The sequence below is a fragment of the Balaenoptera borealis genome (assembly GCF_965194805.1).
Source record: "Balaenoptera borealis genome assembly, chromosome: 10".
NCBI classification, from domain to species: domain Eukaryota; kingdom Metazoa; phylum Chordata; class Mammalia; order Artiodactyla; family Balaenopteridae; genus Balaenoptera; species Balaenoptera borealis.
Window position 1 is genome coordinate 91342684 of NC_138874.1, and position 27347 is coordinate 91370030.

Below are 27347 nucleotides of genomic sequence, written 5' to 3' on the forward strand. Positions count from 1 at the left end.
GTTTATTCACTGCCTCAACTGCCTTCAGAGTAGACTTAGGCTCAGGCTGAAGTTCTCCATCCCACTTTCTGCTTACTCCTCTCATAAGCCCCCCTCCCTTCCCATCATGTGCTCTACTCCACCCCCCACCATAAGTGTAAATTTGAGAATTTGAGTAGCCAGCTTGGTCAGGCTGTTTGGAGCTAGGATTCTGGTTGTCTGTAGCTTCAGTTCCACATCAATGTTCATTCTCCCGGTTATCTTCTCACACCCGCTCCCTGCATACATCACACACCCCGGGGGGCATCACTCACCTGCTGGTCACACCCACCCCAGTGACAGCTTTACTTCTTTTCTGTCCATTGTACAAACTTAGTCACACCTAGTTTGCAACAGTTACACGAACACAGCAGCACACACTCAGTCACCCCCAGTTGCACATGCTCCGTTTCATCAGCTGCACATGTCCAGTCTCTCAGTTGCACACACTTTCCTGACACACTCAGTTGATGCTGGAGAACCTGGCCACACACACACACACACACCCTCAGCCCCAAGTTCTCTCCCTGGACTGGCAACTGTTAGGTGGAGACAAGGTAACTTGCTGATGGCAGCCCTGGATCTGGAAATGCAGAGGTGGGGCCCCAGGAAAACTCAGGGTGGGAATTCTCCATCCCGAGTATTGCTCCCCCCTCATACACATGCACCAGGCCCAGGACCACTACCTTCCTTTGCTCTAGTCCCAGGAGCCTCATCTATGGGAGACACAGCCTGTGGACCCATCCGGGATCAGGCTCCCAGCTCCCCCAGGCCTGCTAACCTCTGCCCAAGACCTCATTCGTGCACATGCACAGTCTAGGGAGGCACCCATTTTGCACACAAACCAACCATCCACAGTTCTACAGCCCAACCACCACTACCCAGCACACCCACAGTTCTAACCTGGATTCACACCACCCGCAGCCGGCCAGGGGACTCTCCACTTTACCACAGCGGCTTCCAACCTGCTGAACCTCGTGACCCCAGTTTGCTCAGGTTCCAGGTCCCCTCTCCCTCGTCTTGCAGTCCCTGCCCCTGTCCATTCTGGGTCCCTTATCTAGTCACTCCCCCTACACCTCATGCTTCCTTAGGCCCTTTCCCAGGTGTGTGTGTGTTGGAGGAACATCCGTATTCTCAGCACAAACCGCTTTCTGGGCCGCGAGAAAGAGGGGTTGGTTGTTGGAGTAGGGAGCAAAGTCAAGGTACCCTGGGTTCCAACGGCTGGAGACATGCAGGGCGATGTGAGTGGACTTCCCTGGACCTGGAGGCTCCGAAGGGTGGGGAGGAGGGGGTCCCCGCGGCGACTGGCAGGGGCGGAGGGGAGGCGCGCGGCCCCAGCCCGTCCCTTTCAGGGGGGACTCATGCATCAAACTTCAATTTTCCGGACGATTGAATTAGTGATTTTTTTTCTCCTGAACTAAAATACACTTAAGTCTTTGGGATTAATTACCACGTTCTGGTCCCTCAGACTGGAGTATTACTTATCGGAGCTGCGTCTGACACCGGCCCGACACCTCGTAAAATAAGGAACTGCGCCTCCTGGCCTCACCCGGCGCCGCCCGCAGGACCCTGGGTCGGAGAAGGCGGAGCAGGGAAAGCCGAGCCAGCCGGATCGCGGGGCCAGGCCCAGCCCGTCCGCGCCCCGCGGGGTCCCGGGCGGGAGAGCAGAACCCGCCCGCGTCCTGGGACTTGGCAAGCAGGGCCGAGGCCCCGGACCCAACCGGGAAGGAAGAGGCAGAGCCGGGCCGCTTCCCTTGGGCAGCCGGGAACCGAAAGCGGGTCTGCAGAGAGGCCAGAGTCCTGAGCAAGCAGGCCTGCGACGGCCCCACGCTGTAAAGTAACTCCGGCCACACGGCTGGAGGCCCGGAGGGTCCCAAATCTTAACGAACCTCGCTCCGAGAATGGGCGCAGGGCCCACAGCCCCTCACACGATCCACGCCACACTTGTACGTACACTCACACTCGGAGAATAAACACGTAATGCACACGCCCGGCTCCCACGGAGCGCACATATGCAGTGCACACACCACGCACAGCCGCACCCGAGGCAGGTCCGGCCGGCGCCTGTTAGGAGACCAGGGCCTGCACTTGGATTCGAGGCCCTCTCCCCATCACAGGTCCCCGCTGAAGCACCCGAAGCGTGGCCAAGGCCATCCCAGCGCCCTGGGCGGCGTGCGGGTAGCTGCTCTCATCAGAGCCGGGATTGCCTGGGAGAGGGTGGGCTAGAGCCCAGGCCTCCCTGGATCCCCAGCTCCTCGCTCCCATCTCCAGACAAGCCCTTCAGCCCTTGCCTTCGGTCATCGCCGCCTCCCTGCGCGATAGGGCCAGGAAACTAGACCCGCGCCGCGCTGCCCGCTCGGACCAAGTCGGGATGCCACGGCCACACGCGCTGTCTGCCGGGTTCCGGAAGCCCACCGGCAGCCTGGCGGAGGCATCGAATCCAGCACAGACGAGAAGACTGCGGGGCGGCTGGAATCCGCTACCCAAAAGGTGTGCGACCCAGCGCGGCGCCCTCTCTCCAGGGCTCCTTGGGGTCAAGCCCTGGGCTCCGCGTTCGCCTCTCTCCCCTTCCCTCCGACGACGGTGCGGTCCCTCCTTCCGCCCGCCCTCGTTCTGGCCTATAGAAACAACGAATTCCTCCTCATCTTTCAAGGCCTGGGTCCAAAGCCACCTCCTCCGTGAAGCCCCCACTACCCCGGGGCCCTAAGTCGGTTCTCCGAGCTCTGCAAAGGGCACTTCCCTGCCCCTAGGCCCAGGTCTCCTATCTGCGCTGGGGTGCGGCGGGTCTCTTCTGCTAGACTGGGAGCTCCTTGAGGGTAGGAACCGGATCTGATTCTTTTCCATTTCCCCAGCCCCCAGCGTGACCTGGCGCAGAAAAGAGGCACAACAAACATTTGCTGAATTGAATGGATTTTCCCCTTTATTTTATTAATCCTTCCCCTTCCTTCTTTCCGTCTTTCTTTTCCTTCTTCCTTCCTCCCTCGTTACTTTTTATTTCTTGGTTATATTCAATTGTCATGTTTTTCAGGCTCATTAAATCCATTTAGAGACAAAAGAATAAAAGGCAGAAGGGGAAGGAGGGGGAGGAGGGAAGGGGGAGGGGATGGGAGGGGGAGGCCAGAGAAGCAAACAAATAACCCGCTTTAACTAGACGGGCGGATAAATGGCCCCGTTTCTCCTCAGCCCCGATGCGCCTGCTTAGCTGCGCGCCCCGCGGGCTCTGCAGCTCGGGTGGGCTCAGCCCCGGGGCCGCCGCCCCCAGCCCGAAGGGACCCAGCAGGACCCGGCCCGGGGCCGCGAAGCGGGCAGCGGCCTGAGGTGCCAGGGCCGCTTCATTGGGATTCATGGGCGTGTTGGGCGGGCGGCCCCGGGCTCAGGGCGCGGGGCGGGGGCCGGGCGGGGGCCGGGCGGGGGCGGGGTGCGCACGGCGGGCGCAGATGCCCGAGTGACCGCCGCGCCGCGGTCCCTGCGCCGCCTTTGTGCCGGGGAGGCGCGCGCGGGGACCTAATCCATCAAATTGTCTACAAATTGTGAAGAAAATTCAAAAACCATATGGTCGCCAGCGCCGGCGCGCTCTGGGCTGCGGAGGGCCGTGGCCGCGCCCGCACCCGGAGCCGCGGGGGGCTGGGCCCGGCTATTGTCGCCTGTCAGCGGCCGCCCGGGTCCATTCGTCCCGGCCTTCATGGTCCGCGCTCCGAATTACAGACCCATCCATCCTGAGAGGGCGATTTATGTCGCCCGGGAGGAACCGGCCGTACGCCGGCCCCGCTGCCCGGCCGCCTCTTTGCTTCTTTCGTTCTCGCCTCTCTTCTCTCCCCTCTCCCCATTCCACTTTTCTCCCTCTGTCTCTGTCTCTGTTTCTGTCTCTCTCTTTGTAGCTTTTCCTCTTTCTCTTTCTCCCCCGTCTCTGTGGCTCTCCACTTTCTCGCTCTGCTTTTGAAGTGTTCTGTTCTCTTTTCTTGTATTTCTCTCTCTTCGTTTTCTCGTGGACTCGCACGTTCCCGATTCAGGCCCCGGGGCCCCATCGCCTGCCCGAGACCAGATGCGCATTTCTCACATCAATTTTGCTTAGAAAGAGAGCCGAGTGGCCTGGAGGCGGGACCCTCCTCTAGTGACAGCGGCCACTTGCCAGCCCAGCGACAACAAAAGCCCAGAGAGAAACCCGCTCCGTTCGGAAAAGTAAAAGCTGCCTGTGTTCCTGCCCCAGCCGCCCTCGGGGTGCGGGGACTCCCCCAGAGTCCTTGGGAGATTGATGTCTCTGTCCCCAGCCGGGTTCGGGGCCCAGAATTTGTGAACGTTACCAGAAATCCACCCCAACTCTCAGACGCTTCGCGCTCACACCTTCCAGTGCCCGTGTGAGTAATTCAGCCTGCCCTTGGTGCCTTTGGCCTCATTTTCCTCTCTCACCCAAGGGTGAGGCCTTCTGGCGAACCGAAACTTGGGGAGCCCTCAGGCTCCAGCCCGCGGTCCGACTGAGCTATACCACACCCGAGGCTTGGCCGGTGTCCCGGGGAGCGCAGGAAGAATGCCCTTGGGTCCCGGCTGGGATGCACGAACCCCACGGCAAGTCCCCCCCCCACCCAGCCTTTGCCCCATACAAATTAATTTTGCACCCGTGGCGCCCTCAAAGTACGCACACGTTTTCTCCCAGCATCGTACGCCTCTCTTTTTACCCGGACCTGGCGAAGCCCGCTTCTCTCGCCCCCGCATCATTTGGTAGCTGCCGCGTGTTTGTGGGCAAGAAGCGCCTCCTCTCTCTCACTGCTTCCCCCTCACCCCTCATTCTCACGCCTGCCCTGAAACTCCTCCAAATCTCCAAGGCCTGGGCAGCCGGCGACCAGCAGCGGCGAGACACCGAGCCTGACGCGGCTTCACTGAATAAGGTCCACTCGTTCAGACACGGTCACCGCCGGTTCTAGTAAAATGGCAAAGACTTTATTTATCGGAGAAAGAGGCCTTGGGTACAGTCCGGGGAGGAGAGGGCAGGGCAGGAGCAGGGGAGTGGCACGCGAGACCCACCCTCATCCAGGCACCCTTGTCTGGCCAAGTCGAGCTAGGAGCAGGGCGTTGGATACGGCAAGACAGACCCAGAGCTGCGGAGGAGGTGGCGCGAGGGCTTAGGTCGGCCTCCTCTCAGTCTCTGTCACATGCAAAAAAATTCTAAAAAGAGTAAAAAATAATTCTTGGGCTTTGGGTTCTGTTTTCGTTGGTTGGTTGGTTGGTTGGTTGATTGGTTGGTTGTTGGATTTCCCCCTGCTTTGTCCCTAAGACCCGGACCCCAATAGTCAGTCCCAGGCAACCGGGAGAGAGTGGGGAGGAATCTTAAAAATAGCATTACTGGGCATTAGGAGGCAGAAATGGTATCGAAAACAGACTTCTCTCGCTGGGGTGGGGGCGGGGGGGGGGAAGAAAACATCGATTTGAAACTCGCAAGTCAGGACCCGGTTGCCCCCCTCAGCCCCTTCCCATGTGGGGGGGGGGAATAAAGGCAGAAGGAAATAAAAGAAGTCAACTGCAATAGGCCTAGGGAGGTGAGGAGGGAGAGGGCCGGTGCATTCGCCACATGCAGAGAAAAATCAAAAAGTCGGGGCGGCCCCTCCTCCAGACCTCGAGGTTAAGTGTTCATTACCCTCGATTCTATCTCGCCCTCAGCAAACCCGGCAGCCTGAGCTTTGAGAACATGGAAATCTCCGAGATTTTAAAAAATAAAAGAAAGAAAAAAAGTCAGGCTGCGGTGGGAAGAACCCGGTATATAGGTTTAAATATTTATACAGAAGCCATACAGAATTGCACGGCGAGGGCTCCCGGGGCAACGGAGGCCGCGCGCGGCGGCCGGCTCGGCCGGCCAGCCCGGGTTTATTGCTTCGAGAGGGAAGAGGCGGCTGCTGGGAGCCGAGTCCGGGCCAGGGACAGGGGAGAAGGCGGGAGTTGCAGAGGAGGTCCCAGCTCCCCTCGGCGGTCCTGTCCGGGAGGTGGCGGGCAAAGAGCGCTAGGAGCCCGGGGCTGCGGAAGATGCCGGGCGCCGCTCAATCGTCCACGTCGATCTCTTCGTCTTCCTCGTCCTCCGAGCAGTCCTGGCTGCTGGCCGGCTGGTCCGTGAGCGGGGAGGCGGGCGAGAGCTGCAGGGGCCCGGCGCCCGGGGCCTGCGGGGCGCCTGGGGGGAGTGCCGGAGAGCCAGGCCTTGACTTAGCCCTGCCGCAGCCGCTGCCGCCGCCGCCGCCCGCAGCCTCCGAGTTCTGCTCGAGTTCGGCCAGCGCCACGATGTCCATCTGCCCGCTGGGGCCCAGTTTCTTGGCGGACTCCACGTCGGCCTTCATCTCCTCCAGGTCCCGTTTGAGCTTGGCACGCCGATTCTGGAACCAGGTGATGACCTGAGCATTGGTGAGGCCCAGCTGCTGCGCAATTTGGTCGCGATCGGCGGGGGACAGGTACTTCTGGTAGAGGAAGCGCTTCTCCAACTCGTAAATCTGGTGGTTGGTGAAGGCCGTGCGCGACTTTCGCCGCTTCTTGGGGGTCTGCCGCTGCCCAAAGATGGTCATCCCGTCGCGGCCTGAGAGGAAACCAAAGTATATGCTTGCGCCAGAGGAGAGGAGACCCCACCCCGGCCCTTCTCACCCCGCCTAGACCCATCCGGCCTGCAGTCTGCCGCTGTTCCCTTCTAGGATTAGATTCGGCCACCCGGACTAGGGCAAGCCTAGGCTATGGCAAGCCCCCTTCCCCCATCTCTCGTCTACCGGAAGTCCCTAGGAAAAATTGTTTTGGTCTCTGCCGCTTCACCTGAGAGTTGGTTTGAAAGACCTGAGGTCGCTAGAACATGAGAGCCAGACAGGGACGCCCTGCCTGGGTGTGAATGTTGGCTCTCCACCTCGTCGCAATCAGCCCTGCTCTACACCTACCCAAAAGGTCCCAGCAAAGGCTCTCCATTCCCCACCCCAGGAACAGGGCTAGCAGTACCCAGCCCACTGAGAACGGGAGGGAGTTAAGCAGAGCAGGCAGACTGCAGAGATATCTTGGGTTCCTGCCTCCCCTCCGCGGTCACTCGACTCTGGCCTATTCAGAGGCCCCTAGGAAATAGGGTTTGGGTCCTGTCCCACGCATCTCCACTCCCAGCGGCAGCGGCTTGGGCTGGAGAGCCCTGACAGCCGGCGCGGGAGGGGGCGGGCAGAGGCAGAGAACACTAAGCGTGGGACACATGGAGCCGGGAGGCTGGTGCTGGGCGCCGGGGAACCCAGTGGCGGCGCCTACCTTCGGCTGCCTGCAGGACGCTGACCTCCAGCCCCTTAAAAGTCTTGCTGGCGAGCTCCTCCAGCGCGCACAGCGGCGAGGTCTGCGAGAGCAGCGCGCGGCCCGCCAGGGGCAAGCCGCCCGGCGCGTGCTTGTCCGCGGCCGCCAGCAGGTGCGCCGCCCCGCACAGCGAGTAACTTCTCCGCACAGACGGCTTGTTGAGGATGTCCTCGATGCTGAACGGCGTCAGCGGTTTGTTGGAGTTGGCAGGAGGAGGCAGGTGGTCCAGCGGGCTGCGTCGCCTCTCCTCCCCCGGCGCCGCCTTGCTGTCCTCCTTGGAAGTCATCTCGGCCTCGTTTGGGGGCCCGGCCGGGGCGGCTCGGGCCTCGGGGACCCAGCCCGCGGGCAGCTCGGGCGCCGGGAGGCGCGGGCGGGCGGCAGGCGGGAAGGAGGCCGCGCCCGGCAGCGCGCGGGCCGGGCTCGGGGCCGATTAGCGCAGCGGCAGAGGCGAGCACAGCCGCACGGGGCCCCAGGAGGAGGGCGCTGACGCGGGCGCTGCCGCCGCCGGGGCTTCCAGCAATCCGGGGCGCGAGCCGGGGCGCGCCGCGCGGGGCTCCAGTTTCGCCAGCCCCGGTGCTATTTAAAGGTGTCAGGTGGCTCCGCGGCGGCTCCTGGCCCCGGGTCCTGGCGGCGGCAGTTGGAAGAGCCGAGGCGAGGGCGCCGATCCCGTACTGCGAGGGGAGGCGGAGAGATGGGGCAATTGACTATTGCTAACAAGTTAGCCTTGATCGAGGAGTAATCAATTATCTGCAGCGGCACTTCTCTCTCTCTTTCTCCCTTTCTCCTCTCTTCTTTCTCTCTGTTCTCTCTCCTCCTCTTCTCTCTCTCCCTCTCTCCCTCCCTCTCTCTCTCCCTCTCTCTCTCTCCCTCTCTCCCTCTCCCTCTCTCCCTCCCTCTCTCTTCTCTGCTCCCCCCGTCTCTCTCCTTCTCTCCCTCTCCCTCGTCCTCTCTTTCACTCTCTGTCTGTCCAATGCAGGCAGCTCTAAGTTGGGAAGCTCATTAATTAGCGGGACTGGGGTAGGAGGAGCCGGCTGGAATTAGCCTGCCTAATGCGCCTGTCAGTCCCGGCGCTGCGCCGCACTCGGCCCGAGCTGTTTGTAAATTACATTAGCGGCTCCTTTATTGCACCCGAACCACCCGCGACTGAAAAGCCGCCGCCCCCACCCCAAACTGTGAGCCGCGCTCCCGGCGTACCCGCCTCCCGCCGGCCTGGCTGTGATGGCAGCGCTGGCCCGGAGGTCTCAGGCTCTCCAACCCGGGATTTGGCGCCGGAGAAGGGCGACAGGAGACCATCCCGGGAGGTATGCAGCCGCCGCGCGGGCCAGGTAAGACCAGGAGCCTGGGTGGGCCTCGTCGCCGCCCAGAGAGGACTTTGCCGAGCTGAGATCAAGGACCCAGCGCCCCTACCCCTAGATCCATTTGCCCCTCACCCACGGCCTTGGACAACGCGCCTGGGGAGAAGGAATCTGCAGCCCTCGGGTTGGCCCGCGGGAGGTCCAAGGAGGCTCTGCAGCCCTGGGTGAGGCAACACAGGACACAGGGGTGGGGGATCCCAGGGGTTGGGAGAGGAGGCCAGTCAGAGGACACAGCCTTCCCCAACCGAGGGGTGGAGGGGGGGAGTTGTTGGTGGCTCTAGGCACCTCTCCCCCGGCCTGAGCCTGAAGCGACAGCCTTACCTCCTCCGGCAATCTTGCACACTCTTCTCAGGCCGCGGCTCTCCGGGCCGGCTGGGGCCACGGCCCGCCTGGTGACCGGCGTCTGACCGTGGTAGCCGGCCGGGTGCCGGGGCTAACGGGGCAGGCTCAGGGCCTCCCCGCTGAGCTGTGCCCGGCCCCGGCCGGGGCCCCGCTGCCGGCCCCGCCCAGCCCAGCGCCCGGCTTGAGTGCACCGCCAGGCCGACTCCAGCTGTTCCGGATGCGTGGCGGGGGCCCGGAGGGGGCCGGGCCACGGATGGGGCTGCGATCTCAGGAACCCGCGGGGAGAGGCATTCGAGTCCGACTGGGCACTGGGAACCCTAAGGCCCGAACTCTGTGCATATCAGGCGAGCATTTATGTGTGTATTTGAATGTGTTTATGTTTTTGAATATGTATATTTGTGTGTGGTTCTCCATGTGTTTATTTGTGTAAACGTATGTGAACCTGTGGGTATTTTGGCGGCTTGAACCCCTACCTATGTCTTTCATTCCCCTGAGGCACCCAAGGGGGCTATGTCCCCAGTTTTTGGTGTTTTTTTTCTCTTGATTCCCTCCTTTGGTCTGCGTGGGGCCGCCTGCCCTGCCACCCTAATTTTCCATTTCCACCCCTATAGAAAGGAGGGGAGGAGGAGGGAGGTTGTAGCCAAGGGAGGAAGAGCTGTTCCCCACCCCACATACAGCCCCAGCCCTTTCCCTGGCTTTGTTTGTAAACTCCTGGGCAGGCAATGCAGTCTGGCAGCCCTGCATGGTCCAGAGAAGGCCCCAGAGAGGCCAGTGCAGAGGACTGTGGCCCAGCCCAGAGGTTGGGGTGGGAAAATAGGACCTCTTGGGCTTCTTGCCCCTTCATACCTGCTCCAGAGAGCAAACCAAGCTGGGCTGTGGGGCAGGGGACAAGTTCTCTTCCTGGATGCCTCTAGCATAGGGTCCTCTGAGCATCAGAGATCAGTTTCTTTATCTCCCGGTTAGTTATTCATTTGGAACAAGGCTTGCAGCTCTCCAGAGTAAAAGGGGACAGTGTAGGGAGAGAGGATTCTTGTTTGGGACCTCAGTGCCTGCCCCAGGCCTGCTTGGCAGTGTTGGGAAGATCTACTTATCCTCTTCCCCATCTTTGTCCTGCATCTTGGGGGGAGGACAGGTGCTTTAGAAGCAGGAACGGTGAGAATGTTCCCCCACAGCTGCGGAACTATCCCCAAGGCAGGCTTGTCTCTGATGCATCAGTGCTGCTCTGGAAGCCGTGAGGTGAGGCTGGGCCTGGAGTCAGAGTCCAGAGATGGTGGAGAGGGATCTGGAGAAGAGGGCTCCAGGGAGCTGAACCCTGCTAGGTTGAAAGCTCTGGGACCAAAAGGGGTCTGCTCTCTCCTCTCACTTCCTGCTCTCAGGATCCCGCCTCAGCCTCTGGCCCACAGCCCTTTCCTGCCATAACCCCCAAAGCCCTGACCCAGAGCCTCAGGCAAGCCATATCCCCCGTGCTAGCAGAGGAGGCCCCTCCAGATCAGGAAATAAGGACTCTTTGGTCCCCATCCTCCTGAGGAGCTCCCATTAATACTCCTCCTCCCCCATTTTTCCAGTCTTTTCCTGTCTCCACACCTGATATTGGTCGGCAAGACAGGATCTTAAGGACAGCCCTGCTGTTACCCATCTCCCAGTCCCTCAGGACCAGCAGAGTTCAGGATTATTGTGAGGCTGCCAGGAAGGTGAGGAAAGTGAATTGGGAGCAGAGGGGTGGTAGCATAGAATTCCTCCACTGGAGCCCTGTTTCCCTGGACCTTTAGTCTCTGGCCACATTGTGTCAAAGTGGACAGGACAGTCCACAATCATCTGCTACATTACCCCTTCCACCCATCATTGCCAAATCTCTTCTTCTCTTCCTGGCAGGCACCTGTCGCTCAATCCCAAGGTTTTGGGTTTTTTGGCCTATTTGGCTGTGCTCTCCGCTGGCCAAACAGCTCTGGCCAGCATAGTTGGGCAATCAGGGGTCACGTGGTGTCATCTGCCTGTTTTGTTGTTTAGGGCCCCCTACCTCCATCACCTCATCCAGATTATCTTCAAAAACCAGCCCAACTGCCACACTGACTTTTTTCCCCCAACCCTGTGGTTTTCCCCCAACTCCAGACCCCAGTGTGTGGGAATTTGGCATCTTCTGGGATCCTGGGAGTCCAAATCCACCACCTCCTTCTGCAGAGCTAGGAGCTGTGTTTTGGGTTTGCCCTTAGCCTCACTCCCTCTCCTGCCAGAATGGGAGTTGCTTAAGGGCAGGGTCCTTGATGTGGGGATTCCATCCACTTCAGACATTCACAGGCCAGGCAAGAACCTGGGTGGGTGCCCTCAATTATTGGTTGAATGAGTTTTTGTCAAGCAAATAGAGTATAAATAATTATGTATTGTGGAGGGGCAAGGCTTGGGCTTTGGTGGTCCCACCTCAGAGGATTTTTGGAGATAGTAAGATTTTTGAAAGGGGAGTAACTCAGAGGCAGGTGGGGTGAGTGTTGGTGGGAAGGAACTCTGCCATTGCTCCAGGATCTCACCTTCTACTCAGCCCCCTTCATGGGATTCAGTGCTGGTTCAGGAAGACTTTCTGGGGTCCCCCACCCCCAGTCAGCTGGGCCAGTGTCTTCTCCCCTGGAGGTGGAAGCAGCTGGTCCCTGGAGTCTGCTCCACAGAGGGAATGCCTGTCTTCAGAGCCTAGTCTATATTGTATCCTGACTCCCGAATTCCTGCTTGCTGCCTATACCACCAGGGCCCAGACTTCTTCGTTCTCCAGTGGAAGGGGAAGGGATTATTCTGCCCAAAATCTGCTTTCCCCCTAGTTCAGTGAATATTCCAGACAAAGAGGAGGGAAAGAACATTGCATGAATTGCGAGGGTAAGAGGACCCTGCAGACTCAGACAAAATGAGTTATTCCTTACCATGAGAGAATATTCAAGTAAATCCTCAAAGGCTCCATCGGCTTTAATTCAGATTGTTTTGGTAGCCCCATTCATTTCCCGATTATTTATGTAAGCACCAGCATTGGCCTTCAGGCCAGCGCTTCCTTCAGAAAAAAGGTTCTGACATTGCTTGAAATTAGTTAACTTGACCACAAATCAGGATCATTTTTGTTCCCCAGGGACCTGCTACTGTGACACTCCTTGTAGAATTCAGAGAGTGTTTCTTCTGCTGTAGAAGTAGACTCCGATAGATGGCTTCCTGCCACCCTGGCTGAACCAGGACTGCCTACTTGGTTTTTATATTCTGCCCTGGGCCACCTTCTGCAGTAACAACAACAGTAACCATGACAATAAACACCATAAGCCCTTACCATGTGCTTGGCAACCATGTGCTTGGCTTCCAGCTAAGAGTTTTTATTGATTTTGTTTATTACTCACAACCCTGTGAGGTAGCTACTGCTATTACCCCGATTTTACATACAAGGAAAATGAGGCCCAGAGAAGTTAAGTAACACTTCCAAAGTCACACAGCTTGTTTGGGAGTAATTAGGATTTGAAGAATGTTTTTTCTGACTCAGGTCTTAATCCTGGAACCACAAAGTATCTAACCAGAGCCCAAAGTTTCCTTGAATGGGCTTTAGGGGCTCTGCAGATCCCAGAAATTGTGTGTAAAATTATGTATGTGAGCCCAAGTGTGCACGTCTTTTCAGGGGCAATATTACATAACACATTGGATTCTCAAAAGGGATTGGAGACCCAGAAAAGGTTAAGGCCAGAAGCAGGCCAATAGGGGAAGGGGGAGGGAAGTTGCCTCTCTGCAGGCCTGGGGAGCAGGGAGCCAGCTGCTCCAAAATTCAGACCAGGCTCCAAGCCTGCTTCTGGACCTGCCCTGCTGTCTCTGGCCAGGCCCAGCTCTCAGGACCTCTTCTGGCAAAGAGAGATGGGGGCAGGGTCTATGACCAGGGCACTTTTTTGGAGAGCATCCTTCCCTGCTTCTCTCCACCCACCTCCCCAACTTCTTTTGTGAACTGAACTCCTTCAGAGCCCAGCCTCTTCCTGGCCCTTCAGCCCTGCTTGGGGGAATTGACTGCCCTTTGGAAGTGTGAGGGGCATAGACAGACCACTGAGTGATATGGACAGGTAGAGATGGGGAGAGATGCTCAAGGCCCAGGTGACCATATTCTGCAGCCTCCAGGGCAGCCCTCTTTTTGGTCCCAAGCCTTTGCTTCCCCAGGAAGGGTCTCTGTTCCTTCCTTTCCTGGCACCTCTCTCTCTCTCTCTCTCTCTTTTTTTTTTTTTTGGCCGCACTGCGCGGCTTATGGGATTTTAGTTCCCTGACCAGAACTCAAATCCGGGGCCCGGTAGTGGGTAGTGAGAGCACTGAGTCCTAACCACTGGACAGTCAGGGAATTCCCGCCTGGCACCTCTTGCTGTTTTTAGTGCACACCTTATCTTGGGGTGCCCAAGATGAATGACTGAGTGCCCTATTCAGTCCTCTGTGCTCCTTAGCATACCCCCCTTGGAGTCAGTGTCAGATTGCCAGGAACTGCTGGTTTGTCATCTGCCCTTCTGCCTCCCTCTCCGCCTGGCTGTGAACTTGGGGAACTGAAACTCCTCTCCATGCCCTATGCCAGCCTGGCATATACCAAGAGCTCTCCATGCCTTTGTCAAATGAATACGAATAATAAGAGACAAAAGGGAGAGCCAGGTAGGGGCCTCTGCCTGTGCCCCAGAGAGAGGAAGAGGGGTGTAAGGGAAGGGTGGTATTGTTTTGCCAGCTTCGTGCAGATGTGTGAGGCACTCCTGCTGCTCATACCTCCAACATACAAAAGGGGCACAGAGACCTCATTCTTTAATGCTTTTTGGCCATGGAGAGGGGGGTCCTTGGTTCTCGACCCAGCTGTGGTGTGGCCTGACTCAGGAATGGAGTTTCTTCACCCTCTCCCTCTTTTTTTAAAAAACAGGATTGAGTCCTCATTGTATTTTGGGCCCAGAAGCAGAGAGGAAGATCAGACAGAAGAAGGAGAGAGATGGGCAGGCAGGAGTGGCAGGAAACACACCCCTACCCCAGTAGCCCAGGGGACTATGAAGAGGGTAAAGGATAGTGGGGGGAGTCTGGTTCTGTCCCAATGGAGGTGGCATTTGAAATGAGCCTCAAAAATCCAGGAGCATTGGGGTAGGTGCACAAGTGAGGACCACTTTCCTGGCAAGGGAAACAGCTAAGCAGGAGGCCAGAAGCACCAGCCGAGAGCAGGAGACAGAGCGCCCCATACTTCTTCCCTCCCTGGCCTGGGCATCTCGCTGCTGAGGTTGGGATGAAACCCTTGGTCCCTTGTGCACCCCCATCAGGTTCTGCAGCCTGAGGCAGGGGCTGGTGGGATCCTGGGATGGCTGTTTGGGGCTGAAGGGTGGGGGAGTTGGGGAGAGGCTGCACCCCAGCCCTTGCTGCTCCTGGGTCCACAGTGTGGGGGGCGTCCATTCTCTTTGCCATCTAGGGAAGCTCCAAGAACTGACCTCGCTCTTACTAAACAAACTCCTGGGTCTGAGCAAAACCACTAATGGTGGTCAGGCTACCCATTCCACAGCCTCTGCCTGTGGGAGGGCGCCAGGCTGCAGGCCAGGCAGAGGAGCCTGGGCTAGACCAGGTGGATAGGCCAAGGAACCTAGGCGGGGAGAGGTAAGGAGAACTAGGAGCCGGCCAGCGTGGTTAGGCGGGCTCGGGAAAGGCCTGAGTCAGGCTTCTTGTAATAAACTGCACGTGAATAATTCAGCAGCCGCGCGGGGGCTCATTGCATTAGCGCCGCCGCCCGTGCCTCCCCTCGAGTTCCAGCTGAGGGGAGGGCGGGTCACTAACACGCTTGAGGAGGGGAGCCTGATAGAAGACCCCTGCCCGCTCGCATCCTGGATTCTGCCCGGCCCAATTCCAGGAGACCCTCTGGTCCCCGATCCCCTCGGGCCCCACCGGTCAGAGGACCGCCTACTGGGCAGGGCTGTCCCAGCTTAGCCGCTCTTAAGACCCCGGGCAAGAGAAGATGGGCGGCGGGACCTGGGCCAGAATATGTAACGAGGGGGCCCTACCTGCGGGAAACCGAGCTGTGGTAGTGCCCAACCGCACAGAGAACGCGGGCGGCGTGGCTCTGAGCGAAGTGGCGAAGGCAGGCTCCTGTGCTCAGAGCCCAGTGCCCAGGAGCTGCTTTGTCCGGGCCGGGATTTTCCTTGTGGTCAGAGTGAAGCTCCAGGGAAGCCACGGAACTTTTCACCCACTGTGATCCCCAGGTTCTGCCTCTGCCCCCCGCCTCTCCCGTACCCAGAGATCCAGTTCCCGCCGCGCCAGCCAACGGTGTCGGCTGGGGTCCCCAAGCTCGCCCTGGGTGGAAGGGAGCCCCAGGCTGCTGGGCCTGAGAGGCTAAGTGCATACCGCCCAGAGCCTTATTTCGTTTGAGTGGAACCAGCCTCCTCTGGCTTTTCCACTTCTCACAAGTCCCTGGGTTCCTGATCTTGAGGGATCACACTCATCCCATCAAACATCCACCAACGCTTAATTTCTCCAGCTCTTTCCCAGGCCCCTTCACTTTCATTAGCTCGACCACGCCCTCTCTTCAGCAGCTTCCCTACTCCTACGTAGTGAACCTCGGGCCGAGACCCTCCCACTGGCCCCAATGACCCTCCCGGGGCCGGCGCGAACAAGGCCCCCGGCCTGGTCTCCACCGGTGTTGCGGGCAGCCAGACCCGGGGGAAGGCAGCTCGCGTTCCCCCCTTCCCTGCTCCGCTCTCCCCCGATCAGAATCTTCGTTGTTTGCCGCTGCCTCCTCCTCTTCCTCTTCCCTCAGCCTCTACGCATTTGTTTTTCTTCGTTTGGTGCCGTGCGGTCGGCCTGTGGAGGTCTGGACGTACTCTGCCCGTCTTGAGGCCTCAGCCGGGCCGCTGGGTACGAGGCCAAATTTCGAACGGCTTCTGCAGCAGACCGGCTCGGGTGTCTTTGAGACAGAGGCAGGTGAGATGGACAGACGGCACCTTGACCTCAGACAGCTCCACGGCCGGCCGGCTGTGTGTTGTTGGGTAAGTCTCTTAACTTCTCTGAGCCTTGACGGGGCAAAGGTCAAGAGATTTAAGGAGAGTGATGGGAGACTAAGTCTTTTGATTCGTTTGGGAAAAGGGGTTGCCTGCTTTGGGGCCTGAGGAGGAAATGAGGTTCGGGAGAATACTAGGTCTGAAATGACCATTTATTTTAACGAATATTTCGAGAGCAGCTGGTAGCTGCTTTTTATTTTATTATTATTATTATTATTTTTTACAGCTGATGGGTTGCCAGGCGTTAGAAACTTCTCCAATCCTCACCACATCTTGGTTCTACCGAAGAGGAAACTGAGGTTAAGATTGCCTCCCGCTGGTCAACAGCACAGGTGGGATTCGAACCTATATCCGGTTCCGAGGCGCTCGTGAGTTTACGCCACGCAGCTTCGCTTGGACTGGCGTTCGAGCCCTCGAAGGGCCGGCCACCACCTGAGCGGAGAGGGGTTGGGCTGAATCGCCAAACGTTCCCTTTTTTCCGTGCTGGGAATGCTTTCAAATTCTTATTTTCAGGTAAACGATTTTGGCGGCTCCCAGAGAAGGACGGAAGCCAGACCCGGTGTGGGACTTCCGGCTTGTTACGGGAGAGCCCGTGGGGCGGGACGGGGAGGGCAACTTTTCCCCCCGAGCCCGGGGAGGCGGCGGTGGCAGAGCCGAGGCAGAAGCCGTCGCTCCTCGATTTTTCCTCTCTGGAGTTTATTCATCTGCTCAGTCTGTCCTGTGGGGCCCACGTCTTCGAAGTCCTGGTCGGAGGGGAAGGAGCGCGGGGGAGAAGACACGCGGCCCTGCCCAGGGAAGAGGTATGGCCAGATGATCCCCCTACTCTTTCACCGTCTCCAGGGGCGCCTCTCTGAGGTAGGGTCCTCCTAGCGGCTTGCGGGGAGCGGAGTGAGGCAGGCTGGAGGCTGGGGCCTGGGGACCCCTGGCTGGGCAGGGAAGGGCTGGCATCCGGCTCCCTGGCGACCCCGTCCCGAGCTCCCGCCGCAAGGTCACCCCGTGGAAGCCCCGACAGGCCACGAGTCCCTCGACACAGGTCCCATTACATTGTATTTATGTTTCATTTTCCCCTCTCTCTTATTATTGTCTCCTCTGGGGGAGGCAAAGGATATAATATATTCATCTTTATTATACCAAATCTGTGTGAAGCATTTAATAAGACGCTGTTTCCACACAGCCAGGGATTAGTGTAAGCTATTCTTAAATTAATGCTCGGGTAGGGAGGGCGCCTCCGCCACAGCGCCTGCTGCTGGCGGCCCGGGGGAAGCGCAGGCCCTGGCCGGCGCGCCCGCGCCCACCCCCAACACACGATGCCCTTCTCAGCCCGCGCGCCCATCCTAGCGTCTCTCAGTGGCCCTTAGGGCCCCAGCCTGGGGGGAGGGGCTCGGAAGAGCCGAGTTCAAGCTCCCTCCTGCGTTTCTAACCTGCTGCGGGCCTTGGTTTGTGCCTATGAAAATGGGAAGAGCAATCCTATAGCCGCTTGCGTCTCAGGGCTCTTTCTTGGGAGGCTGAAGAAGCCGCGGGTGTAAACAGAACTTTATAAACCGCAAAGGAAAAAGCGAGGATTTGTCGGGACTGGGTTGATGGGGGCCAGAGAGAAACAAGGAGGCCACAAAAGTGGTTCTAGGCGAAATAGACCCCCAGTCTGGATCCCAGCCCCGGCTGCGGAGCAGAGTGCAACTCCACTTTGAGCGGAGCCCGAAGGTTTCGGCATGCCTGGACCTCACCCCCAGCCTGATGAACGTGACTGAACCGAGTAAGGATCTTGGCCTGTCACAGTAGGTGACATGGTCCTCCCTGTGGGTAGGCAACAATCTTTGTAGTTCAATTTACAGCTAGCAAATTGAGACTCAGAAGTTCAAGTGGCTTGTTTGAGGTGACCCAGCTGAAAAGTAGCACAGCAGATCATCCTGTCTTTAGATTCCACTCTTCTCCTTCCCCCAGCCCTCCTGCTCTCTACTTCTCTCCTCAATACTCCCCAATCCTAATCCTCCAGGGTTTTCTATGGCCTATAAGCCTTGCATTCTGCTTTCTACACACACACACACACACACACCCTACCTGGGGATGCCCATGAGAAGGAGAAACAGTCACATGACTTTCCATATCCAGGCCCACTGCTCAATGTCCTTTAGAACCCACTTGCCTGTGTTCGTTTTCAGGCCCAGATTTGGGCACACCAGCCTTACTTAGTCCCTTGTTCCAGTGCCGTGGGGAAGGGTTGGGGGCCACTAAGCCAGGCCAGAAGGAGGTGTTGTGCAGGAAGGGATTGGAGTGGTCAGGTAAGTCCCCTTAGTTAGAACTAAAACCCTCCCATAATTCTCAGTCTGCTTCTGTCCCCATCACCCCATCCTTGGGGCCATACCAGGTAACCCCACGTCTTGTAGGCTGCTGGTAGGAGCGTCTTTGGAGGCTAAGGGGACTTGAGAAATCTGACAGCTCCCACCTGGGACTGGCTGGGGATGGGTACAGACTCACTGTGTGGTAGGGCTGGGACTAGGTGAGGCAAATAAGGTGCCTAGGGCACAAAATTTAAGGAGGTACTTGTTCTCAGTGTTGTGTACCACCCCTGAAATTTTGTGCTTGGGCATCTCACTTGCCTCACCCTAGTCCCAGCCTGCTGTGTGGTCCCAGAGGTGGAATTACCACAGTTGCCAAGTGGGGACAGAGAGGATGATTTCACCTTACCATTGTGAATGAATAGCTTTCCGAAAGGTAGAAGTGTAAACAATGGAATGAGCTGCCTTGTGTGGGAGTGAGCGTTCCCAACAGGTGGAGTGTGCTTTGAACCAGCTGGGAAGGCTAATAATCAATCTTATTGCTGTCATCATCATCTTCATCATTTTACTATCGCTTATTTTGTGCCAAGTAAGAGCTTTACCCACATTATCTCAGGCAATGTATATAAATGTCTTTTGGCTGAGGATGGATATTAAAGTCTCTGATCTTCTGGGTCCTTTCCAGCTCTGAGAGTCTATTGTTGCATAAGACAAAGGACACTTCTGTTGATTTTGGTTAGTTCATTGCATTATAGTTATTATTTGAACTTGTCTTGTGGCCTTTACTAATGGATAAGCTCTTTGAGGTCAGGGACTGTGTCTAATCTCATTTTTTTTTTTTTTTTTTACTGTTCCTTCTCTTCCATGCTCCACACAGGACTAAGCACATAGCACGTGTTTAATAAATATGTACTAAACAAACACATGAGTAATCAAAAGCTGTCTGTCTACCTGGTCATCTGCTTTCCATGCTGTGACCATCAGAGCTATGAGGGTGGCCCCTGGGAGAGCCAGTACACCTCTGCAGTCATTATGCCCCTTCCCCAACAGCTGAGCTGAGTTCAGGCCGGCACTTATAAAGCCTCCTTCTTCCTCATGCTCCCAGCTCTGTTCTAGTCTGTGGGCAAGATAAAGTCCAGCCCAGGTTCCACCTGTGCAGAGGCGCTCCAGTCTCATACTGGACCAGCCTCATAAGAAACCATTCAGGTGGGGGAGGGGGCCTGTGGGAGATCAGAGCAGGCAGGAGCCCTGTAGCCAAAGAAGTCTGCCTGGCAGAGCTGGAACTAGAGCTAGGCCTCGAAAGATGGGAAGGATTGAGAGGCTGGGGGGAAGAAATAGAGAATTCCAGGTTGGAGAGAGAGGGGGCAGCAAGAGTAAAAGGACAGAGGCAGGCAGAACTGCTCACAACAGTTTTGGGAGAGAGCAGGCTGGCCTGGCTAGAGCAGCAGAGGACTATAAATGGGAAAAGATGGTTGTGGAATGCCTTGAATGTCCAGGCCCAAAGCCAGAGACCAGAAATTGGGGTTCAGAAATCAGGGTCCACATTCCCAGAGCCCAGAAATCAGAGTCTAGAACTCCAAGCCCAAGGCCTTATCCAAAGCTGTCCTCTGAGTTGGTGTAAGATGCCACCATGGGGCTCTAAACTCAAGGGGCATGAGCTTACTGGGTAACAAGATGGACTCTTCTGATTGGCTTGGCCCAGGAAACCCAAGGCCTGGTGTGAGCCCAGAGTCATCCTGGGCCCACCTGAAGCCCCATCACCTAGGACTGGCATGAGCAACTGTACTGGCTTCCCCCAAATCAGAACTAAAGTCTAGCATCATCTGCAGCCCAGGAGACCTGAGCTGGAGCAAGAGTTGCCCACCAGTATACACCCTCCCACCCATCCACTTTCCTTCCTTCTACCCTCTGATACAGGTGGAATCTAGGGCTTCTAGGCTGGACCCAGCTGGGCTAGGCCGCTGGGGGGTGGAGCCGTAGTGCCAATGAGTGTGTAGGCCTTGCTGTGCCGGCCTGTCATGGAGCGCAAGCCTGCCAAGGAGCCGGAGCGCTGTGCCGCGTGGAGAGTGTCAGGGGTGGTATTGTCGGCGCACAAATGCTCAACTTTATGTACTTTTAACTAGAGGTGTAACAGATGGCCCCGTTTCTGTCCAAGCCAGGGAGATTGGTGCCCATTCCGGCTGCAGCCAATCAATCCCGCCACTCTGGGGGGAGCTACAAGCTGGGCTGGGAGGCCTGGAGCCAGCAATCGCGCAAGGCTGTCTGCTTGGGCTGGCCCAGTACTGCCTCTGCCAGCTGCTCAGCCGTGGGCCCGGGAAGGTAGGAGGGCAGGCAAGTGGCAGCCATGCCCGGCAGCCCAGTCAGAGGCCTGTCTGGAAGAGAGAGCCTGGACCCACCCATCGGGACCCAAATGGCCAGTGAAGACATTCAAGTCCCCAACCTGCACCACTTTGTCCTCATTCTCTTGTGGTCCCTGCTTTGTACCTAAGCCCCAAATATCTAGCCTCCAAATTCTCTAGACCCATAACCCTGCAGTGCCCTGCATTGTAGACACCAGATGTTGCTTGGGACTGGGGGTGGATAGTAGTGCCTTTGGGAGAAATAGTTCATGGGACTGCAGAAGACTTCAAGAAATGCCCAAGACAGCCAGGGAAGAAGAGAAAACAAGAGGATCCAGGGATCCTGGAGCTGGAAGAAACGTTAATCTGTTCATACATTCATTCATTCAGTCCACAAACACTCAGTGAAAGCCTACTATGTGCTAGATCCTTTGCTAGATGCTGGGGACACAGTGATGAATAGGACAGAATTCCTGTCCTTGAGACCTTCTCGGGGAAAGACAGACAAGTACACTGGTAATTGGAGTGATGAGCTTTGGCTCATAAAAATCTCCACAAGGACCATAGAAGCACAGAGCAGGAGCATTTAACCCTATTTGGGAGATCCAGGGAAGATTCCAGCAGGAGGTCGGCTCTGAACTGAGTTTTAAAAGACCAGTAGTTTTCTTTGGAGGTAAAGGCAGGGAAGGGCATCTGAGGGGGAAGGAATAGCATGTACAATGGCATAGTAAGAAAGGGCATGGTGAAGGTAAGGCCCGGAAAAGATGTGAGTGTGATTGGAGTTGAGTACGGGGTTGGGAGGAGGGGAGGAGATGAGGCAGCTAGGCGATGCCTTGGCCCTGTTTCAGCAGACTGGCAACCTGACCCAGCGGCTCTCTTCCTTCAGTTGCCCCTCCTGTGACCCTACAGCCCCTCCTCCTGGGGCCCGAGGGAGTGAGGAAAGAAAGAGGCAAGGCCTAGCAGCATGTGGGCAAGGCCAGAACTCAGGGGACCCCGCAGCATCAGTCCTCCAGAGTGATCCTGGTCCTGGCCTGCCTTCTTTCCTAAGGCCATGAACCAGGGGGCTGTCTCTCCCCCAGATATGTACCCCTGGCATTTCTGAGTCCCCTAAAAATGGCCTTTCTGTAGGTTCCTTAGAGACGACCCGGAAACTTATTCATTTGTTCACCAAGCATTAAACATGAGCTGTGTTCAAGGCCCAGGCAGGAGACAGAGTATCATCCAGGACTGTGAAGAGCTCAAGTCCAGACCCAAGAGGAAGACGGGAGTCTGGGCAGGGGTCCTTCTGCTTACAAGAAACAGAGGTTCCCTTGAGTAACCACAAGAAAAAGGAGAGCCTTTATATGGAAGCACATGGACCAAGGCAGCTCTGGGCACTAACTTCTCTCTCATGGTAAGGTGAAAAGGCACCCTACAGGGTCTTCCTTTCTCTGTGTGTCTCTCCTAATTAATATTAATGAAACTGTTATTGTTGTTGTTGTTATAGGGGGAGAAGGAATGATAGCTAACAAGTTCTGAGCACTTACTGAAAGCCAGACAGTTTGGTTTCCATGCTTACTTCAGTTAATCCTCTTAAGAACACTGTGAGTTAGCTAATCTCATTATCCCCATTTTACATGTGAGGACACTGAGGCTCAAGGAGGTTAGGTACTCTGCCCCAGGTTCAAGCCAGGAAGTGGAGGAGTCAGAATTCTCACTCAGGTCGGCCTCCAGGGCCCCAACTCATAACTGCTTCTGACCCCCGTGCAGCATCAAGAGCTTCCTGGATTTCCTCATAATTTCTCATAACTGTGACTTACATTTGACCAGCCGGCCTCTCTGAGTCTCTCTCTACATCACCTCCGCTAACTGCTCTAGTCTCTCTGTATTTCATAGTTCAAATTCCCAGGAGAGGAAATCAGATGGCCCAGCTCATCTTTTAATGCCAGGCCACACTGTAAGCAGCCGCCCAGCAAAAGAGCTGGTTGGGAGTGGAGCTGTGTACAGCCACTGATCAGCATTTTTGATAGAGCCAAGAGTAGAAATAATATTCTACTAAGGAGGAAATGCAAAGTGCTACAAGAGAGATGCAAGAAAAGGATGAGGGGAGACTTCATGTAGGGTCATTTGTGGTCCCAGTCTTGAAACAAGAATAGGATTTGGAGGGCAGAGTTGAAGACAAGGATTTCCAGAAGAAAGGAAGAACATGAACACAGGCATGGGACTGGGATAGCGTGAGTCATGTTCAAGGGCCAGTGAGTAGTTCTTATTAGGAGAGTGGGGTGCATGAGACAGAGGCTGGAAAAGTAGGACTTTTGAATGCTAGCATGAATCTAGACTTAATTTGATGGGAGTTATGAAGGCCTTTGAGCAAGAAAGGAATGTGATCAGATGGGTGCTTTAAGTAAGATGACCATATGCTCAGGGCAGTTCCAGTTTATGCCTGTTGTCCCACTATAATTATTATTATTTTTATTCTTAGGTTTCATTGTTGTTGCTATTATTATTATTATTATTATTATTATTATTATTATTATTATTTTACAGAGACCCCTTTGACTCTTAAAAGCATCCTAGTTTGGATAATACAGTCTATGGTTGCCCCAGCTTTAGGGACCTTGGGCTGTTGCTCTGCTAGGATTATGGTGAATGGGGCAGGATGAAAGTTGGGATGGTCCTGGATGAGGATATTGCCATAGTCCAGGTAAGGAAGGCCAGAACCAGATGAGGGCGGAGAAGACAGAACACAAAAGGCTGTGAGCAAGAGACAGGGCTAGCGTAGAATTTTCCAGACCTGACCAGTGAATGGATTTGGAGGATAAGGAAAGGAGAGTGTAGAGTCCAGGTGACTCCTAGGTGTTCAGCTTGTTTGAAAGAATGGTGGAAATTTGAAGGCAAGGCTTGTGGGGGATAGAGGATGGAGATAATGATTGTAGTTATAGTGAGTTTGAGATGCTCTGGAACATCCGCTCAGAGATGCTCAGCAGGAAGTTGGACATTACAGATGGGAACGCAGAAGCTGTTAGTTAGGGATTCTTCCAAAGAGATGGCTAGTGGAAGCTGGGGGAATGGTGAGCTTGCCTGCGATGGGGCAGGGGGTAGAGTAAAATGAGATGGAAACTAAATCCCGGGAGATTCCTGTACTTAGAAAGCTGGAGGAGAGAAAGGAGTCAGAAAAGACTAAAAAGGAGTAGTCGGAAAGTTAGGAGGAAAACAAAAGTAGTAAGTGGCCTGGAGATGATGGAAGTTTTTAGGGAGGAACTGTTATTGAATCCTGCAGCGTGATCAGTGAGGCAGATAGAGTCAATGGCCAGTGGATTTGGTTATTCTCAGGTCACAGTAAACCACAAGTGACTGACTATAGGGTGGTGGGGATATTGCAGGGAGAGTGAATGACAAAGAACTAGAGGTGATGAGGGTGATTTCTCATTCATAAAGTTTATCCAGGAGAAAGAGGAAAGAGGGAGAGCTGAAATGGACAAGACATAGAAGATGCACCATGGAGAAAATTCTGGAAAGAGGCAGGAGCAGTTGGGTCCTTGGCAAGTAGAAGGAACTCTTCTTCCTCAGAGACAGGAGGGAAGGAAAAGGGTGAGTGATGATCCAGGGAGATTCTGGGGTGGACAGCTGGGTTTGGGGACGGGTGGAGAGGGGAATATTATTTGAGGAATGGGCTTCGTATTCTTGGTCAAGTTAGAGTGGAAGGCTTGCAGAGCAAGTTTGTAATGGTTGTGGAATTGTAATGAGTTAATTATAGATGAAGAGAAAGTTTTTGTTTTGCTTTGTTTTGTTTTGAATATACTGGTGTAGGATGAGTTGAGGCTGCATGAATGGGCCAGTTTTTTTCACCTGCTCCAGGGTGTCCAGGAGTAGGAGCCAGAAAAGTGGATGGCACTGTTGCTTAAGGCTGGAGATTGGTAAGCAGGATGGCAGGAAGCATGTCGTTGAAATGACTGATATGGAGCCAGGGTAGGAAAGGAGGAAGAAAAGCCAGACTGGGAGTGATGGAGTGGGAGAAGATGGAGGGCTTAAGGGACCAGAGAACGAGCCAGTAGGAATGAGGGAATGAGTCAGGTTAAAGGATAGGAGATTGGGATCAAAGAAGAGAATTTCAGATCCTGAAATTCTGGAGTTTCCAGGGGTGAGGGGTGGTCATGCCAATTAAAATTAGAAGTAAAAGAAACTGTCCATAATGGCTGGGTTCAAGACCTTCAAGGGACTAAGGAGGCTGGGTGGGGTGACTGGGAATTGAGCTGCTCTCAGCATCCCCAGTGACATTTCAGGTTTGTTTGTTTGGTTTTTTTTTTTTTTGATTTCACAAGTTGGTACGTGTTCCTTTATTTAAAAAAAAAAAAAAAAAAGATCTGGGGATCTAATGCATAGCATGGTGATTATATTGGGTTGGCCCCAAAGTTCGTTCAGGTCTCTCAGCATTACATCTTATGGAAAAACTCGAACGAACTTTTTGGCCAACCCCAATAGTTAACAGTATATTGTATACTTGAAAATTGCTAAGAGAGTAGATCTTAAATGTGAGAACAAAAAGGAAATGGTAATTATGTGATGCGATGGAGGTGTAGCTAAATTTGCAATATATACATGTGTCAAATCAATGAGTCGCACACCTTATACAATGTTATATGTCAATATAACCTCAATAAAGCTGAAAAAAAAGAACATTCAAATGATCAAAATTAAATTAAAAGTGCTCATAATCCCACCCCTCAGATATTACTAAAGTTAACATGTTGGTGCTTATTCTCCTAGACTTTGATGTATATACTATGTTTTTATTGGAGTGTAGTTGATTTACAATATTGTGTTAGTTTCAGATGTGCAGCAAAGTGATTCAGTTATATATTTTTTTCAGATTATTTTCTATTATAGGTTATTACATAACCTGTAATATTGAAGATATTGAATATAGCTTCCTGTGCTTTACAGTAAATCCTTGTTGCTTATCTATTTTATTGATGTATATATTTTTAAAAAATGAAATAGGGGATCACAGTATATATACCCAATGGTTTCTTAAATAATCTTTTAATTTTGTAATAATTTTAGATTTACAGAAAACTTGCAAAGATAGTACAGAGAGTTTCAATATGCCCCTTACCCAGTGTCCCCTAATGCTAACATCTCACATTACCATGGTACATTTGTCAGAACTAGGAAACCAGCTCTGGTCCGTTATTATTAACTAAACTCCAGACTTTATTTGGCTTTTACTAGTTTTCCCGCTAATGTCTTTTTCTTACTGCAGGATCCCATCCAGGCTCCCACATCGCATTTAGTTCACATACTGTTTTGCAACCTGCTTGTTTTACTCAACATTATGTGTGAACACCTTTCAATGATGCTAAACGTTCTTCCACACCATCATTTTAATGGCTGCGTGGTTTTCTGTTGATGGCTGTGCCTTTGCCAATCCCTACTGTGGGATGTTTAGGTTGTTTCCAATTTTTTACTCTTATAAACCAGGCTGGGATAAACCCCTTGAAGCTAAAGTGTCTGGACTATCCCTGCTTATTTCCTTATGATACATTCATAAACATGGCATTGCTGGGGCAAAAAGGATACACTCTGTAGAGGCCATGGATACATCATACCCAACTGGCCTCCTGAATGGTTGTACCAGTTTACCCTCACACCAGCATCACTCAGCCTTTTTTTTAAGTTTATGACAGGGAGGGGGGCAGATGCAGAAGACTCTTAAGCAGGGCTGTCCCTCAATGCCATATCCCTCTCTATGCCCAACTCTTCTCTAGACCACGGGGTCTACACTGGCCCTGAAGGCAGCTAGCAGCTGGGATGGGGGTGGGGTGTGGCCAGGCTATGGCCCCTGGGCTCTGGGGACACCTCCTGTGCAGGGAGCTGGGGAGGGGGCCTGGGCGGCCGCCTGGGCTTTGTTCTTTTGCCAAGAGCTGAGCTGGCGGGAAGGGAAAGGATGAGGAGAGGCTGTAAGGGGAGAGGGAGCCCTCCCCCACTCCCATGAAAGCTGAGAGGCAGGAGGAAAGCTCCCTGAGCCAGCCAGGGGGGCAGCAGACGGATTGGGAAAACGTAACCTCCTCGAGACGCATGCTCCAGTTCAAGCAGGAGGCATTAAGGATGAAATATCTCCTGAGCAACAATTCATCTCTAACTGGGAGGAGAGGGACTCGCTGACATTTAGCTGTGATCAGGGGCTGCACACGCCTGTCTCCAGAAGCCTAACAGGAGCGTGGCCGCCTGTGTGTGCCAGAGAGAGAGTGTGTGTGCGAGAGAGAGAGAGAGAGAGAGAGAGAGAGAGAGAGGGTGAGGGACCATGTGCAACTATAGTAAAGCAGTGGGTATATGGATGACGGTGTGAGAGAAACTGTGTGTGTAATAGGATGTGAAGGATGATGTGTGACTGTAGTGAGACTGTGTCTGCACATGTGACAGTTCATGTGTGAGAATCTGTGTGTGATTGTGAGGACTCCTTAAGTGTCAAAGTCAAGTCTGTAATGAGGTGTTCAGCCAGTGTGAGCCTGTGTGTGATGGTGCAAGTGTATGCTAGGGTATTGTGCACTCTGCGTGTGTGACATTGAGATTGACCCTGAAATTGGCCTTGAGGCATCATGAGATTGGAAATGAGATAGTTGATGTGAAGCTGACCCCAAGATTAAGCTAGATCTCAGGCCACTGCCAACCCCTGAGGTGCCTTTGTGAGAATTAGAAAAAGGTACTCCCTCCTCCACGAAGACACAGCCCCGAGCCGTGCTGTTGTGCAGCTCTCCT

General features: G+C 54.8%; 2 protein-coding genes across 3 annotated transcripts; one reads left to right on the forward strand and one right to left on the reverse strand.

The window, feature by feature from the left end:
* Positions 1-4931: 4931 nt before the first annotated feature.
* On the reverse strand, positions 4932-9183 carry LBX1 (ladybird homeobox 1). Its single transcript, XM_082407248.1, has 3 exons — positions 8979-9183; positions 7264-7973; positions 4932-6568 (listed from the first exon to the last, which is right to left on the reverse strand). The coding sequence occupies exons 2-3, from the start codon at positions 7586-7588 to the stop codon at positions 6045-6047; spliced, it is 849 nt and encodes a 282-aa protein (XP_082263374.1). The 5' UTR covers positions 7589-7973; positions 8979-9183; the 3' UTR covers positions 4932-6044.
* LOC309635691 (uncharacterized protein) lies at positions 7982-25781 on the forward strand. Of its 2 annotated transcripts, none has more exons than XM_082407249.1 (3): positions 7982-8627; positions 10565-10690; positions 15754-15888. In XM_082407249.1, exons 1-3 carry the CDS (start codon positions 8352-8354, stop codon positions 15829-15831), a joined length of 480 nt encoding a protein of 159 aa, XP_082263375.1. In that variant the 5' UTR covers positions 7982-8351; the 3' UTR covers positions 15832-15888. The 2 variants fall into 2 exon arrangements, 1 of the variants encoding a protein (XP_082263375.1); XR_014248969.1 differs by lacking the exon at positions 7982-8627 and adding exons at positions 9241-9355; positions 16221-25781 and having other exon boundaries at positions 10565-15982.
* Positions 25782-27347: the final 1566 nt, after the last annotated feature.

Bases quoted from the DNA above. Each gene is read 5' to 3' on its own strand.
- LOC309635691 (XM_082407249.1), top strand. From the start codon at position 8,352: ATGCGCCTGTCAGTCCCGGCGCTGCGCCGCACTCGGCCCGAGCTGTTT. The intron at 8,628-10,564 runs GTAAGACCAGGA...CCATTTTTCCAG, and splicing joins GCAGCCGCCGCGCGGGCCAG to TCTTTTCCTGTCTCCACACC. The intron at 10,691-15,753 runs GTGAGGAAAGTG...CTCTTCCCTCAG, and splicing joins ATTGTGAGGCTGCCAGGAAG to CCTCTACGCATTTGTTTTTC.
- LBX1 (XM_082407248.1), bottom strand. From the start codon at position 7,588: ATGACTTCCAAGGAGGACAGCAAGGCGGCGCCGGGGGAGGAGAGGCGA. The intron at 6,569-7,263 runs GTAGGCGCCGCC...GTTTCCTCTCAG, and splicing joins CGTCCTGCAGGCAGCCGAAG to GCCGCGACGGGATGACCATC.